Source organism: Podarcis erhardii (assembly GCF_964252035.2).
Source record: "Podarcis erhardii genome assembly, chromosome: 6".
Taxonomy (NCBI): domain Eukaryota; kingdom Metazoa; phylum Chordata; class Lepidosauria; order Squamata; family Lacertidae; genus Podarcis; species Podarcis erhardii.
Window position 1 is genome coordinate 62732542 of NC_138510.1, and position 16548 is coordinate 62749089.

A 16548-nucleotide genomic window follows, 5' to 3' on the forward strand; every position below is an offset into this window, starting at 1 on the left:
TACTGTGCCATCCTCAAACCTTTTGCATCTATTATACTAGGGACAGACTCATATGAAATCCACATGTAGCTAATAAGACTTGGGGTATCTTCTGAGGGACAAAGGAAGCTAGACAGTGGAAGGACTAGTAGAAAGGACTGTTCAGGACTGAACAAAGCTGTACTAGTCACCTGGTCACTGCTGTTATTCCTGTGCTGTATAGTACATTTTATCCCCATGTCTAAGATGATAACGGGATGCCAACAAAAACAGATTAATTAGGATTAAAAATCCTGGACACCTGTGAGCACCATGTTGGGTAATGGCTTTCAGAATTATTTTCACAGTGATTGTATATTTGACTCTATGTAGCCTAAAACTCTAAAGGTTTGCTTAGGCCAATCAGATGATAGGATCTCTAACATTTTGAATAGCATGTTGTGTCCTGGGAAGCAGAGAAGAAATTAGGCAAGATTCTAGAAATAAGGGAACTACAGAGATGGCTGGCTGGAGAAAAGGTTTTTTTCAGAATAAAGTATTAAATATTCCAAGTTATTGGTACATTTTAAAATTTTTTTGTGCTATTGACGTCTTTGTAAGTTCAATTTGACTAGCATATTTACGTATATATTCTTCAAAACTCTCACTGCATGCTTGTGACAGAAATTGTAATATGGATTGTAATGGCTTGGATTTAAGTTTACTTTGGTTAAGAGCCATTGCTCTTTTAAGGGCCCTGCACTGGGACTGTGCAGGCATATTATGGGGGAAGGAAAGGTTGCACTTGATAACTTCCACTCCTTCCATTCCCCTGACTCATATCATCTACCAAGCCATTCAGGCTGGCCCCACATTTCCACCAGGTTTCAATAAGGAATCAAGTGTGTGGGCTACATGACTAGCAATATTGTGACTTCTGCTCATGGTCTTTAAAAATAACATTGTCCTGAAATATAAAAATTCAAAAATTTTAAAATAAAGCAGGGGCTGACATATGTAGGAACTGTTTAAATGTCCATCTTTAGGCTTTGTGTTTGGAGGGGTGTGTGGCTCTTGGCTTGTTTTGAAGTTTCTGTCTGTGGTGCTGACTTTCACCTTGCTTCAAAGTATAAGACTCACTTTTCCTTGTTGATGAAGAAGCAAGATCCCAAAATCCAAAGTCAGGAGCTAGCATCATTTACAAAAAAAACCCCTCTAATTGAGACATAGAATGAAATACCTTTCAACTTGGGGGCTGTTGTGGGTGCCTGCTATAGTGGTGGTCTTCCTTGTCCCCGAGAATGATAAGTTACTTTCTGCTTTCCCCACACTCCCACACCTTCATAGACTTACTAGAAGTGATAGAAGTATAATTTGGTAATTTTGAAGAATACACCTACTCTTTGGCATAAGTTAGTGGCAGGTCTTAATTTTCAATGAAGCACATGTCCATAGATGTTTGTTGCTTTAGGAATCAGTTTCTTATCTCAAGAGTAATCTCTTTTCCAACTTTTTCCGACACCATTTTAATATAGCTCCTGAGATTCTTAAAGCTGACCAGTTATTCCCCAGTGAATAGCTTCTATTTATACGTGTCTATCAGGAGTGGAATTTATGAAAGGCGCACAAGTTATGTGAACTTCTAATGTTTTCACAGTTGTTAAACCACTTCATCTATTTTAACTAAGAGTAACTGCATATAAGACATTGGGACTCAACAGCTGCCCCAAATGATGTTAGAGAGCCAAGGCTCTAAACCAAACAAACCCCAGATAATTTAGCAGCAGCAAAGTTGACATTTCTCCTTCACGTACAGCCATGGGGAAAATAAAGTGCACCCTATTTGAATTCTGTGATTTTACATATCAGGACATAATAGCAATCACTTGTTCCTTAGCAGGTCTTAAAATAGATAAATACAACCTCAGATGAACAACAACACATGACATATTATACCGTGTCATGATTTATTTAACAGAAATAAAGCCAAGATGGAGAAATCATGTGTGAAAAACTAAGTACACTCTTACTGCTTCCATAGGAATTAAGAGGCTAAGTAGCAGACAGGGGCTGCTAATAAAATGCCCTTGCTTAATTGATCATCAGCAAGTGTGCCCACCTCTATAAAAACTGAACTTTTGGCAGTTTGATGGTCTGGATCATTCAGGTGTGCTTTAACACTATACCAAGGAGGAAAGATGACACAATACTTAGATAAGCAAGTGTATTTCTGCCCATGAAACTGGGAAAGATCACTTCCCTTGCCCTAGTACAGTGGTGAGTCTTTTAGACTTGCTTTCTCCCACTGCCCTTCACATGTTGATGGTTAAACATCTTTACTGGGGACGCAGGTGGTGCTGTGGGTTAAACCACAGAGCCTAGGACTTGCTGATCAGAAGGTTGGCGGTTCGAATCCCCGCAACGGGGTGAGCTCCCGTTGCTCAGTCCCTGCTCCTGCCAACATAGCAGTTTGAAAGCACGTCAAAGTGCAAGTAGGTAAATAGGTACTGCTCCGGCGAGAAGGTAAACGGCGTTTCCGTGCGCTGCTCTGGTTCGCCAAAAGCTGCTTAGTCATGCTGGCCACATGACCCGGAAGCTGTACGCCAGCTCCCTCGGCCAATAAAGCGAGATGAGCACCGCAACCCCAGAGTCGGTCATGACTGGACCTAATGGTCAGGGATCCCTTTACCTTTACCTCCCACTGCCCTTCACATGTTGATGGTTGAACATCTTTACTGAGGAAGCTTGCTCTACTTCAGTGATTTAGAACCCTGGGTAGAGCAGGCAGATATTTGGAGGGGGGTGGCGGCGACATCTGGGGGCCTGCGGGAACAGTAAGTTTCATCCTTGCTTTCCCCCTTATGTGATAATATTTATGCTGGGAAAGGAGGGAGGAAGAACAGCTGAATAGGGGCTGTTTGCCAGGTCTGCTAGTCAAATCAGATGGTTGCATTGGGATGAAAAGTTCTGCAAAGTTTGTCACAATAACAGGAGCCCCCTCCATATAAGGCAGTGAACCATTTTGTACTAGGGGACTGCACAGAGACATGAGAGGATCTGCTTACTGGTGACATACAACCACCTGCACTAGAGACCAAATGGGTTTTCTAAGCCTTCCTCACCAACTAGGAGGGAACTGAGCAAAAAGGCACTGGCGGTGTGGGTAAGCGTGCCCAAAAAGAAAGACTCTGCAACTGAGTACATGAAATGGAAGAGGCACACTTTATTCCATCTCAGGTCATTTGTTTCTGGGCACTTCATCAACAGGAGTAAGGGAGGGGGAGAAGGTGGTGGGTGGCCAACCTCTAGAGAAGACCAAGTAGAATGAGATTTGCTGGTACACTGCATCCATCTTTATGTATAAAAAGAGACTTTTGGCACAGGGAAAACACTTTAAGGGGGCATAGAATAAGAGTTAGTTTAAAGCTGTTTTTCCAGTAGACTTCAATTAGAATTGTTAGTGTATTTTTTCTGGTTTTTTGCAATTAGTAATATGTATTACGTTAGAAACCAGCCAACATACACATCTTAAGTTTTGTCAATTAGAGTATTTTGCTTTTCATTTAATAGTTAGATCTGGTCAGTCTGTTTTTCATCATGCTCAAATTTGTAATACTGGCTCACCAAGAGCAATATTTATTTAAACATATAGCCATAGTAATATATTATTATACTATGTGTTTTTCCCCCTTAAGGCAGGGCACCAGTGATGCTGATGGTGCCAGCTTAATCATGTCTACCAAAAAGTAAGTCCTGCTGAATTCAATGGGGCTTACTCATACATAGGTAGTGTTAGGATTGCAGCCTGAGCTTTCTTTCTAAGAGATGAAACCACTGGTTTCATTCCATGTTCTGACCTGACATTCCATGTTCAAGTCCTTGGATGACAATTTGCATACCCCTCCCCACCCCCAGGACAAGGACCTTGAGGAGCAGGACAGGTCCTCTAAGTCTAATGGTGAGGATCCCCTTGAGGGCTCTATGGATCGGTACCTGATGAGGAACCCCTGGAACTCTCTGAGCAGAAGGTGCAGCAACCCTGCATTCCTCAAGAGGAAGATCACCAAAGTATTTGGGTCCAGGCCAAAGAACAATGGTGCAGTATGTGTCTGCAGACCCAGAGTAGTTAGCCTCCTTGTAAGTAAGGGATCTATTTGTGAGTAAGGCATATCTGTTACTCCACAGCTAGCAGTATATAAGGCATCCCTCTTGAGTTGTCTAGCTGTTGGAAGCAACATGGGTCTTGAGCTCCTTGTTCCTGATTCTAGGTTCTCTGTTTTACTGCACCTTGCCTGACCTCCCTGTTGTACTGACCTTGTACTATTTCCCCATCTTGTTTCTGGATGATGTTTGAACCTAGACTGATTCTCTGTGCTTGACCTTTGTTTTCCTGAAATGTGCTGAATCTGCAACCCTGTCCTTATTTGTAGTACTTTGGAGTACCAAGCTTATATATTTTGTAACTAGTACCCTAGCCCCTGAGAACATCCCCTGGAGAGTGACATAATCAGATATTCATATCCTTCATAACTAAAGCAGTCTCTTTTTGGCAGGAACAGAAGAAAACTTAGAACAGAAAGGTATGTTTATTTTTAAAGGTTTGGTTTCCATGGATAAGCTGCCTTTGTTTATAAAACATGGGATAATTTGGCTTTTCTTCTAAAAAAAATTTTTTAATAAAAATTGGGGACACCACTAAAATAGTATGTCATCATTCTATTGAAATGTTAGTGAAAACCTTTATAAATATAAATCTCCACCTTTAAGAAATAAGTAGTGAGACTATACTCTGTATACTTTTCTTTATTTTGAGACTGCACATTTCCAGGTATAGTATCCACAGCCAGCTAAGCATGGAGACAAGCCTAGGACACTCACATTCCAAGAACCACCACTCCATACATTCCGACCTTCCTGCTGTCCTCAATTGACATTTGCAGGCATTTGCACCTAAAGAAGATGCACTTTCCCATTTTCTTCTGTTGAATTAAAGGTTGACTGTTACCATTTTGGTGCTCAATAGATTTTTGCATTGCTTGTTCATAGGTGAAAAGGGAATTCTACTAGTTAATTATGAAAATGAGGATTCTCAGGATAGTATTTACAGTAATCCCTCATCTTACACACATTTGACTTGTGGAATTTCAAACATTCATCAATGAAGGTGGGCTGGTTGAAATTGTGCAAGTCAAGTCCCAGACAAAGGAGAGAGCTTAAAAACACTTTTTGTGCCTGCTATGGAAAGAGCTTTTAAGCTCTCTGACTTGCTTGTGGAGCAAGGCCTGATCAGCATACCAACTCTGGAAAGCTCTGGGATCTTCCTGTGAGACAGTGTGACTTCCCATGAGATCTCGTGTGAGCATCCCTGGCCTTCCAGAGTCTGCAAGAGAGCTTAAAAGCTGCTTTCACAGCAGGTAACTCAAGTGGACCAAGCACAAAAAGAGTTTTGAAGCTCTCCACCTTGCTTGCTGAGCTTGGCATATCAGCTCTGGCAGTGCTAGGGATGCTCCCTTCCTCTCCCATTAGCCATGGGGTGGCTCCAAGGGTTTGACTATGTGTGATTTTTGTGTATACTTGTGTAACTCTTAGAATTGAACCCCTGTGTAAGATAAGGGATTTCTGTAGTCAAGATAATGATCAGCACCATAGTGTTATTGCTGAATTACTGATCTTCCAAATGAATAAGAGGAAATCGTATCCTGATCAACCCTTGATGGTTACATGTGATTGTTACGCTTCTCAGCATACAATCAAAGAGCTATTTGCCTAACAGATCAAAACAAAAACCTGGACTAGTCCTGCCTCGTCTTTTAGATCACTTATGGGCCCTTCACTCTTTTTCTATCTGGTGATGCAGAAAAGCAGAGATACATCAAGTGCCTGGGTAGGCTAGGATGTTGTTGCCATTTGGGACAGAAGTGGGAAAAGTCCTCCTCCTCACCCTATATCAAATTGTCCTCAGGTTTCTGTCAAAATACCAGTGTTAAGTAATTTGGAGACTTCAATAGCACAGCAAAGCATATGAGCATTTTATAATGAAGTGTAGACTCCAGCATGTGATACAAAGTATTTGACCAGCAAGTGTGCAAGTTACAAAGTGGGCACTATCAGAAATGGATGGAAAAGTAATTGTCAGCAAGATTATGTTCTAAATGCAGCTACATGTATTTATTTTAGATAGGAAGTCAGGACTGGTGGTAGAGATCAGCGTGCACAGTGGAACTTCCCCTCCCTCTCCTCTCCCACCCCCACCAAATCTGCTCTGGGAGGTTGGGGTGAAATCCAGAACAGATTTGAGTATGAGACAGAGGGAGGAGAGGCAAGCGAAGTTCCACTGTGGAAGCAGAATTCCTTGTGCAAATGGGAAGACTTTGCTGGATATAACTTAATATCTAGAGGCATAGTTTTGCATGTGGCTTACTGATATGCTTACAATACACTTATTGATTTACGTTTAATAACATATGTATTGCCTCAAGTTCCGTAAGAAGAACTTGTTAAAGAGACGTGGGACCTTCTAAGAAATCGAGGATGAGTTCGTTGCTGTCTCAGTTGTTGATCACTTGGCTTGCCTATGAAAAGAAAGGCAGTTCATATATGCCAAGTTTGCCTCATTAATGCCATCATTATCTTCAGTATTTAGAGTTATAACTAGTCCATTACACACATGGTATTCAGCAAAAAGAACAGTAGACCAAATCTTACGTATAAAGGACTTCTGTCTTAAGGATTGTATAGAATCTAAGTAGTTACTTTGGGATTTGGCACAATGTTTATGGCCATGTATATCATTCTGGAGAAATACTAAGAGGTAAAAAGTATCCTGTTCTCTACCTCATAAGCTTTAAAAAAAAAAATTTAAAGGCTCATACTGTGTTAAAGTGTGCGTATAATAATTCCTGCTTATGGCAAAGAATATATGTGTGCAGCATTCCTCTAGAGAATCTCAGCTTCCTGGTCCAATGTGTCAGATAAATAGGTTTTGTATGTGCAAAAACAGTGAAGTGTTTTACTAAGGAGGACCTCAGATACATTAGACCTATATTATTTATGCTAGAAAGCTACAACAAAGCCATGAAAGGGTGGCTGTCTGGGTGGCCAGCACAGATACAACTGCTTGACTGTGAAGTTGTTGCACTTCATCACTGTTAATAAAGCTCATGTTAAAAAGGTATCAAGTATCAGCTAAAAAGGAATTTGGTAGAACAAGAGTTTTAAAAATAACCTAAGGGCTAAAGCTTTGCTGGTTCCACAAGGGAAGTTCTTTCCTCTCACATTTCAATTTAATTGGGATTTAACTTCGACTTCCTGGGCTAACAACTGAGCGTGATTATCCGGTGATAAGTAACACCAAATCCAGCTGCATTTTTACTATCTGTAGCTGTAAAATCAATGAACACTGAGTATAAGACTGGTATTGGTTCTTATTGTAACCCACAGAGCAAATTATGAGAGTTCCATATAGCTAGGTGAAGACAGCAATAGAGCAGTAAAATATTTGTCTGAGCAAGAGTTTTTCCTGCTACAAATACTGTAGCAAGTGAAGCCTAAGTTCTGCACTTGGAATATATTGTGCGAACAAATCAAACTGATTATTTTTGCATAATGCTGGTTCTGTCAGCCAAGGAGCTCTACAGAGCACTGAAGCTCCACTCTAACCAGAACTCCAGTCCAGTCTCTTTAGGCTTTCTAAGATGTTGCCAGATATACTGCCCACAGGGTTGGCCCACCCATGAGGCAAGGTGGGGCAACTGCCTCAAGCAGCAGGATCCACAGGGGCAGCAGTTCCTGATGTAGATCTTTATTCCCCCTGCTCTTGTTCCTGATATAAACCTTCACTCACTCTTTCTTCCCTGGCAGGGTGTGGGTGGGTGTGTCATCTTGTGGTTCTCCTCAGGTGCCAAAATTACTTGAGCCAGGCCTGACTGCCCAGCCTGTTTTCAGGATTATCCAGGCCATCATAAGAACTAGAAATTTTCAGGTTTTGTTTCTAGCTTTTATTGTAGTTTTGGTTTTCTGGATTTTTTTTTATTTTTTTTTTAGATCTTAACTGAGATTCTCAGAATATCAGTTTCTGCACCTGATGCCAAATGAGATTAAGAGCCTCATGCTGTACCGACTGAGCTATCCCAGCAGATAATGTTCATGTGCTGATGCAGCAAGCACATGAAATACAGAGGCTTTCGTACAAAATACAAAATCCAGTAGCATGCACAGTGCTCAGCATTGATAGCCATAGCCTATTTGTCTAATCCTCGTGTTGAGTTGTAGCCAACTAAATTATACTCATTAGAATTCTACCCGTTAAAATGGATGAACCTGTGTTATGTCCATTAACTTCAATAGATCTACTCTGAGTAGAGATAGCATTGAATACACCCGTTGTACAGATTTCTTTATCCTAAGTTTGGGAGGCTAGCCATTCTCCAAGGGAAACCAGCATAGCTCCATCAAACAAAAAAGGCAAATTCTAGGTGTTTCTTGCCATTTTTATAATGTGAGCTTATGAGCTGTAGTTCACGTTCAAAAATGATGTAAGAAAGCTGCCAGGAAAGATCCAAGCAGTGTTATCAATGCTGTTCCATAACTAGTAACAGCTGCTGTTGATCTGACAGCAGCTACCATAGTTTTGTGCCTCCATGCAGAAATGGGAAGGAAACCACTTCTGGAAAGGAAGTGATTACTGCAAAACATTAATATGCAAAGAAGGAGGTTATTTTCAGAGGGCTAGATTTGGCCCGTTCTCACTACCAGCACTGGGTTTGTTATCTAGAATTGTTGGCTGTATGGCTACAGAGTGGCAAGGGCTGTTTGTATTTACGAAAACCTGGACAGCCTACTCGTCTGTATGACCAAGAGCTTACCCAAAATATTTTTATATGCTAAACTTCCATCCAGAATTGTGAATTCAAGGCACTATCCTGAAAACCGTTACTTAGAGGGGATTTTGTCATCTAGTCCAACCCCCTGCAATGCAGGAATCTCAAATAAACATATTTAGGTGTTGGCCATCTGTCATGGATGCTTTAGCAGTGAAATTACCTTGCTTTGTTCACTGGAGAAATTGGATTTTTCATTATCTCTTCTTCTAAGGTATCATATGAGCCATTAAATTACGTCAACATAGCATTATTATAGCTGTTTTATTACTTTATTTTGCTTTTTGCTTCAGATAACTCATGTGAAACTACCTGCATCTTCAGTCAATAACAATGGGATACTTATGAAATTGTGTCATTATCTAAAAGATTCCAGTGGACAGTAGATTTGGTAGCAACCACACATTCAGAAAGATACATTTTTGCAGTTTACAAAAGTGTTGTCTAATGTACCTGGTACAACATGCATTCAGACAATGTAGTTCCATGCAGGCTTTAGAAATATCAATTTATAAGTGGACAAAGCAAAAACCTAAGTTTCAGAACTGCATCTTAATATTATTTGTTTGTTTATTAGATTTATATCCCACCATTCCTCTCAAAGAATCCCTGGCCACATATTAGCATACTTCAAATAATACAAAAACAGTATCTGAGATAATTTTCTCTCTCCCCTTCCAAAGTAAAATATAAGCTCTAAATTTCCAAATTTTTGTCATGAAACAGAGTGAGCATGTATTTTGTTTTAAGTTGGACACAAGTAACCATTTTGTACTCTTTTGGAAAGTATGACGGAGTATTATTTATCCATTTGCATTAATGTTTTCTTGCCAAGCAAAAGCTTTTACATTTTACTCCACATAGAGTTGGAACAACATTACAGAATATGGCAGAGAGTTTAAGAATATGAAAATAAATCTTATGGTTCTAATACATGTGTGTTGGTATGTTCTGCTATATATAACATTAAAATTACCTATCTGAAAGCCCATAAAAATCTTACCCAATTGAACAGACTCTTTGCCACTCGTTTCATCTCCAGTTTTGTAAATCAAATGAATGCATTTATTCTCAAAGTTCCTTCTATTTTTTTCTTTTAAATTTAAAGCCCACTCGCGTTCTCTGGCATGGCGCAGCATTTGCGTCCTAGCGCATCTCGCTGCCATTTCCAGGTCACTTCTTCCATCTCCCAAATGGCCAATGGGAGATGTCATATCCTCTCCCAGAAACCACAGATTTTTTGAATTTGGGTCCACCCTTAAATTGGACCAATAGCGGGCAGCCCTGGAGCAGGAAGTGGGAGTCAGACATGGCTGACTGGAATCTTCACTCAGTTCCTCTTCCAAGCCATAAATTCCAGCAGCCATGGGACCCAGCTCCTCAGTTAGAGCTGGATCTCCCTCCCTCCCTTCCTGTACAGCAGGACTGCGACTCCAAGGGGCAAGTCAAGGGTATGACTTTGCTATGGAAGTATCTGGTTGCCATATTTGGGGTCCGGGATGAATTTTCTCCCCAGACAAAATTGGGTGAGTCTGGGCTTTTTTTATGCCCAACTCATAGCAATCGTCACAACTTTTGGCAGATTAGACATTGGGTTGGATTCTTAGTCAGGGTCAGAGGGGGGTAAGCTGGAAGTCTCCACCTGCCCCCCTTCCAGGAAAATGGGAATCCCTCTAAAGGGATCCTAAGGGAGACACTTCTTTCCAAATGCCCAAGGTTTTACTTGCCCCATATCTGATGTCAGGTGTAGGACAGGTGAATGTGGCTTGGCCAAAACTGTCCTGCAGTCCAAATGGGGAGGCCTGGTGGGCCTAATTAGTCGGAAAGGCTGGAGATTCCATAGAACGGAAATAAACCTTGCTGTGAAATGCTGTTTCCCAGACTTTCTATGGCACTTGAAGCTTGAGCCAACTGTAGATCTTTCCATCTTTGAATATTATTGTTTACTCACACTGTATATTTCTATATGCTGCTTAGTTTCTCCTGGTCCTTAAGGTTCCATGACACTCTACTTCTTTACTGAGAACAGCCTCTACAGTGCTCATCAGAGTGTAATTAAGTTGTGCCTATTTGATTTTAGTGATGAATATGAAGAAGATGGATTTTGTCAGCCATACAGAGGAATAGCATGTGCAAGGTTTATTGGAAACCGAACCATTTATATGGAGTCCTTGCATATGCAGGGTGAAATAGAAAATCAGATTACTGGTATGTAAAGTTTGCTTTTATTTTCAGCTAGATTGCCATTATTCTTGACCTTACCATAATCTACACTATAGCAAGCTTGCTTGGGATTTAGTATGTTTAATGTACTCATAGGCAGCAGAATATATGGTTAGCTCTGTGTAAATATATTCTTAAGGAAAGAAACATTACAACTTTTGGAAACACTACCATGAAAACGAAACTGATGCTTAAAAAGATGTAAAATGAAAATATATTTGTATATATTTTTAAGCTTTATCAACTGTGTATGTATTTTTACAACCATTTAACTTTATAATATATACAAAGGCTACAGACAAAGTTAGTGGTGCTTAAGTTCTATCGAAAACAGAATAGTAAATTTATAATGACTTAACTCCAGCTGCATTAATGGGGTCTTCAATGTCACTAGGGGTGAAGTCCAGTTGGTGCCCCTGCACTTACAAAAGGGCTTTTGCTCCTGTGAACACCTCTGCTAATAGAAAAGCATGGGAGATTATTATTGCTTACTCCTCCTCCCTGCAGGCCCCAAGTAACTCCCTCCCACCAGCTCCAGAGAGTTGGAGAAACCTTCAGAACAGTGTAGAAAACCTTCTACGGAGCAGCTGTAGGGTTCTTTTGTTAGTGAAGGTGACCACAGTATCAAAAGCCCTGTGAAGGCCATCAGTTGGATTCCACCCAATGCCTGCTTTATAGACCAGTGTCCCTTAAAGCAGGGCTTCACGATTTGTCAGTCAGCCCATCAAACTCAGGCCTTGTATTGTAACTTGCTAGTTGCTTAACAACTACCCTGTTTCAGTTCCACACAGGCAGCAAAAGGAGAACGGAGTCTATAGCACGCGACCTTCAGCATGGTCAGGTCACAATTCATGCAGTGTTGTCAATATTCAATGTGAAATAATTTTTGAAAATTTCAAACAGACTTTCATCTCCACATAGATAGACTTCCCATTACGTATCTTATTTTGGAAGTGGTTAGGCCATGGGTAAGCAAACTAAGGCCTGCGAGCTGGGTCAGGCCCAATTTCCTTCTGGATCCGGCCCGTGGATGGTCCGGGAATCACCACGTGGACCGCCAGCACGCGTTCTTTCCCTCTCCCTCACACGGCGGCAGCGCCTCCTCTCTCCTCCTGGCTTCTCCCTGCTCTGCCTAGAGGAGGAAGGGGGCTGGGCTTTGTTGGTGCCAGCAGCAGCAGCGCTTGAGCAGCCACCATTTTAAGCAGCCTCTCTCCGGAGCCCTATCGTCCGCCGCTCATCTTCCTGCCAGCCCCTGCCACTTGCAAGACACAGGTAAGCAGCCACCGGGGCTCATGGTGCTCTTGCAACATTTTTTCCCCCTTCAAAATATAGTCTGGCCCCCCACAAGGTCTTGGGGACAGTGGACCAGCCCCCTGCTGAAAAAAGTTTGCTTACCCCTGGTTAGGCTATGAACAAGCATTATGGTGCTGAATATGTCACTTCACGTTGTATTGCCTAAAGTTTTTTGGTATGTGTATATTACAGCTGCCTTCACTATGATTGGAACCTCCAGTCATTTATCTGATAAATGTTCCCAGTTTGCCATTCCTTCACTCTGCCATTACGCTTTCCCATACTGCGATGAGACTTCTTCAGCTGCAAAGCCACGGGATCTGTGCCGTGATGAGTGTGAAATTCTGGAAAATGTCCTTTGCCAAACTGAGTACATCTTTGCAAGATCCAACCCAATGATTCTGTTGCGTTTAAAGCTGCCTAATTGTGAAGATCTTCCACAGCCTGATAGCCCAGAAGCTGTAAATTGTATCCGCATTGGCATCCCTATGGCAGATCCGATCAACAAGAGTGAGTGATAACTATAAACTTGATGTATTGCATACAAAATATCCTACCCATCTCTGGATAGGACTAAATGTCAATAAGAATTAGTAATATGCTTTGTGGTCACAGAAGTTAATATTTTCAATTACTAGCCTGGTAGAAAGCCCCACTCATTATTCCAGAATCCATCTTCCAATGCACCCACCAATTTGTTTGGATTTAGTTTGCAAGCTGATTATTTAGAATACAGTGGTACCTCGGGTTAAGAACTTAATTCATTCTGAAGGTCCGTTCTTAACCTGAAACTGTTCTTAACCTGAGGTACAACTTTAGCTACTGGGGCCTCCCACTGCCGCCGGCACGCAATTTCTGTTCTCATCCTGAGGTAAAGTTCTTAACCCGAGGTACTATTTCTGGGTTAGCAGAGTCTGTAACCTGAAGTGTCTGTAACCCGAGGTACCACTGTAGTGCATTTCAAAATATAAATTAACCATTATTATATTTTGAACTGCTTTTTGTACTATTCTTACACCAGTTAGTGTCTGGTATCCCAAGCCTTGCTCATTAAAATCCCCATTAGCCATTCCATTAAAGTAAATGGCACTACTAATGGTAAGTAAAGACTTCTTAAAGGGCCAAAGGTTGCTATGCAGTGCTTCTTTGCTACATTAGTAGGCCTGACTCCAGACACTGAGTAGAGTTCATGTTAGCTCACAGACTGATTAGAATTAACATAATATCAAATGGCTGTATTTCTAAGATAGCGCAACAACAATTGGATCTCACAGCTGCTCTTTACTTTCATGCCAAAGTAAGGGATTAATTTCAGGTTTCCAGGGCAGTTTTGATTTCTTATATGTCTTTTATTCTAAAATATTTGGGATAAGTGTTTTTTTATTTAATTCCTGAAACCTAAACTTTGTATGTTCTCAAGTATATGAATGAATAGCAAGTCTAGCATTATGGCCTCTGCAAATTGAGAACCTGAATTAAATTGAAGGCCACGGGTCAGCAGAATGATACTTTCTCTCACTTTCATGTTCTTATACCAATCAGTATGTGCACAATACCCCTCTGATTCACCACAATTGAACTGCTGTTGTCATTTACAGATCACAAATGTTACAACAGCACAGGAGCAGACTACCGAGGGACAATGAGTGTCACAAAGTCTGGGCGACAGTGCCAGCCATGGAATTCTCAGTACCCCCACACGCACACGTTCACTGCTGTGCGATACCCAGAGCTGAATGGGGGACACTCCTATTGTCGAAACCCAGGGAATCAGAAGGAGGCTCCATGGTGCTTCACCTTAGATGAAAATTTTAAATCTGAGCTTTGTGACATCCCTGCCTGTGGTAAGTGTAGTAGAACTCTCCCATTTTGAAAGGGAAACCCAAGTCTGGGTATAGCAAAAGGAATTCTCAAAAACCACAGTTGACACAATGATGAGCCATGCTGAGGGTTCAGCCCTACAGCTAAGATGAATAAGGTGCAGAGAGTTGAGGAGGACTCATATTCTGCTGGTGAGCAACCGTCAGGAGAGGTGTGGATGAGGAACACAAAGGCCTGAAGGCAAGCGACAATCCAGGCTTCATTATAATTACAGGTGTCTGATAGATCATGTCTATCTTCTCATTGTTGGACTTCAAAGAGTTTGCGGCAGGGAAGCTTTCTTAATACTAAGCAGCATCCACAATTCCTGCGCTGATGGGAAACATATTGGATCTCCATGGAAGCTGCTGGCAGGTTCTGGGAACTGTGAGACCACACCAGCCTGCTTATCAAAAGAGACCCATACACATACAAAGAAATATATTCACTTTCTACAGTTGCCCATGGGCTGTGATGAAATTGCTTCTTGTTGCTGACATGCCAGTTTTACCACCCATGTTGTTGTGAATTCTGCAGCTTGATACCATTTCCCCATCAGGTCTATAGTGCATGTGTCTGACTTCAATTATTATTTTATCAGCTTGGATGTTACTAAAAATAGCTATGTAAAAAGTAAGATGCAAAGCAGCCTCTCTGTTCCGGAAAAGTATATTACTTAGGACTGGAGAATTTTCAGATTAATGGTTGCACTGTTCAGCATTTACTGAAGTGTGACGTATCTTAGGACTGTAATGTCCCTAAACAGAATACTCAGAATTGGTGGCCGATTGAATAAGGAAACTCACTTGATTGAGCTCTATTCAGAACTAACAAGGCTTTGTGGTATTATTATAATTCTACATAACTGGTGAATAATTTGTGCATGAAGCTTCAGAAGATAGGACACTAAAATAATCTTACCTTGACTGGAGACTCCTGATGTACAATAGCAGGAGTAAGATATTTTAGATTGCAAAGGTGCAAACATGACTATGATACTGTGGTGGTGAAGAAGTATTCCCAAGATTTCTGCTTCCTCCCTAAGGAAAAGAGCCACCAAGGACAGGTAGGGGAGGAGAATACCCCCCCCCTCGGTATTCTAGTTTTTTTATAGTTCCACTCTTCTTAGTAGGCCCAAGAAGTTGTGAAATACATGTGAAGCTGCCAGCTAAGGTACAGTGTTACGATTATATCTACCAGTATTAGCTAATTTTAACCATAAGCAGCTCCTGCCTGCCACCTTCTGATGTGAAGTTATATAAAAAGGGAAAGCAAGAATATAAGGAGTGATTTTTCTCTAATCAACCCGTACCTAGAAATGTATGTTTTACATACATTAGCTAAGCTTAGCAGGCATACATACTTTTGCCCGCCTTCATGTCATACAGATATATATATATACTACATCTAAATATGTGAAACTAATGTGTGTTTTAAAGACTGGTAAGACTATGGTCTGGTTCATACATGAAGTTGCCAGACCAAGAAAAAACATTTATTAAAGCAGGAACAAGCAGTGAACTTGAACACCTCTCCCACACACACCTCTGACTTCTGGTTTATTAAATTACAGTTTCCCATGACTTCTGAACTGAGAAACTGCCTTATCACTTAAAGGGATCTCTACAAACCAAGATCGAACTGTGGTTTGCAATTGTGGTTTGTTGTGAGCACTTAAACCAGTTTCTTGGTCCAGATGTTACTGCAAGCCATGGTTTAACAAACCAGGAAATCATACAATTGCAAGAACAAAGGTTCATCCAGTCCAGCATCCTTTTCTCACAGTGGCCAACTAGATGCACACAAGCAGGGCATGAGTACAACAGCATTGTCCTCACCTGTATTCCCCAGCAATGTGTAGTTATGATACTGGAGGTAGTAGTACACAGCCATCTTGACTAGTAGCCCTCGATAACCTCCCCTGAAGTTCAGTTCTGCTCCATCAAAACACAGATTGCTGAACTGAGAACGTTACATTCAAACTGGGACAATAGGTTTCCAGAACACTTCTCTACAAGATAAACTCCTGAATATGTTTAACAAACTTCCGATCCTACAGTTATAATTTATCCAAAGGATAAAATCACCACAGCCCTTAAAGCAACCCTGAAAGTATTTTAAAAGTTCTACTAGTGAGCACTGATCCGTAGCATGGATCTTATTTGCATATTCTTGTGAAAAATATTGGCTGATGAAAAATATTGGCTATCACGAAACAGTAGTATCATTCCAGAAACACTGTCCTTGAGACTTTTCAGACGTCTTCTGTTGAAACCTTCAAATATGACAGGGCAGAATAAAAGGGAATGTCAAATACAGCTAGAGTTGAACTTAA

At 41.1% G+C, this 16548-nt stretch overlaps 1 protein-coding gene across 4 annotated transcripts in view; it reads left to right on the forward strand.

The window, feature by feature from the left end:
- The window catches only part of ROR1 (receptor tyrosine kinase like orphan receptor 1), a 158389-nt gene that overhangs the window by 134850 nt on the left and 6991 nt on the right, over positions 1 to 16548 (forward strand). For all 4 annotated transcript variants that reach the window (XM_081867150.1, XM_081867148.1, XM_081867147.1 and 1 more), the window contains 3 exons: positions 10918 to 11045; positions 12546 to 12863; positions 13952 to 14197. In XM_081867150.1, coding sequence (XP_081723276.1) covers positions 10918 to 11045; positions 12546 to 12863; positions 13952 to 14197 — 692 coding nt within the window. The remainder of the gene's footprint in view (positions 1 to 10917; positions 11046 to 12545; positions 12864 to 13951; positions 14198 to 16548) is intronic.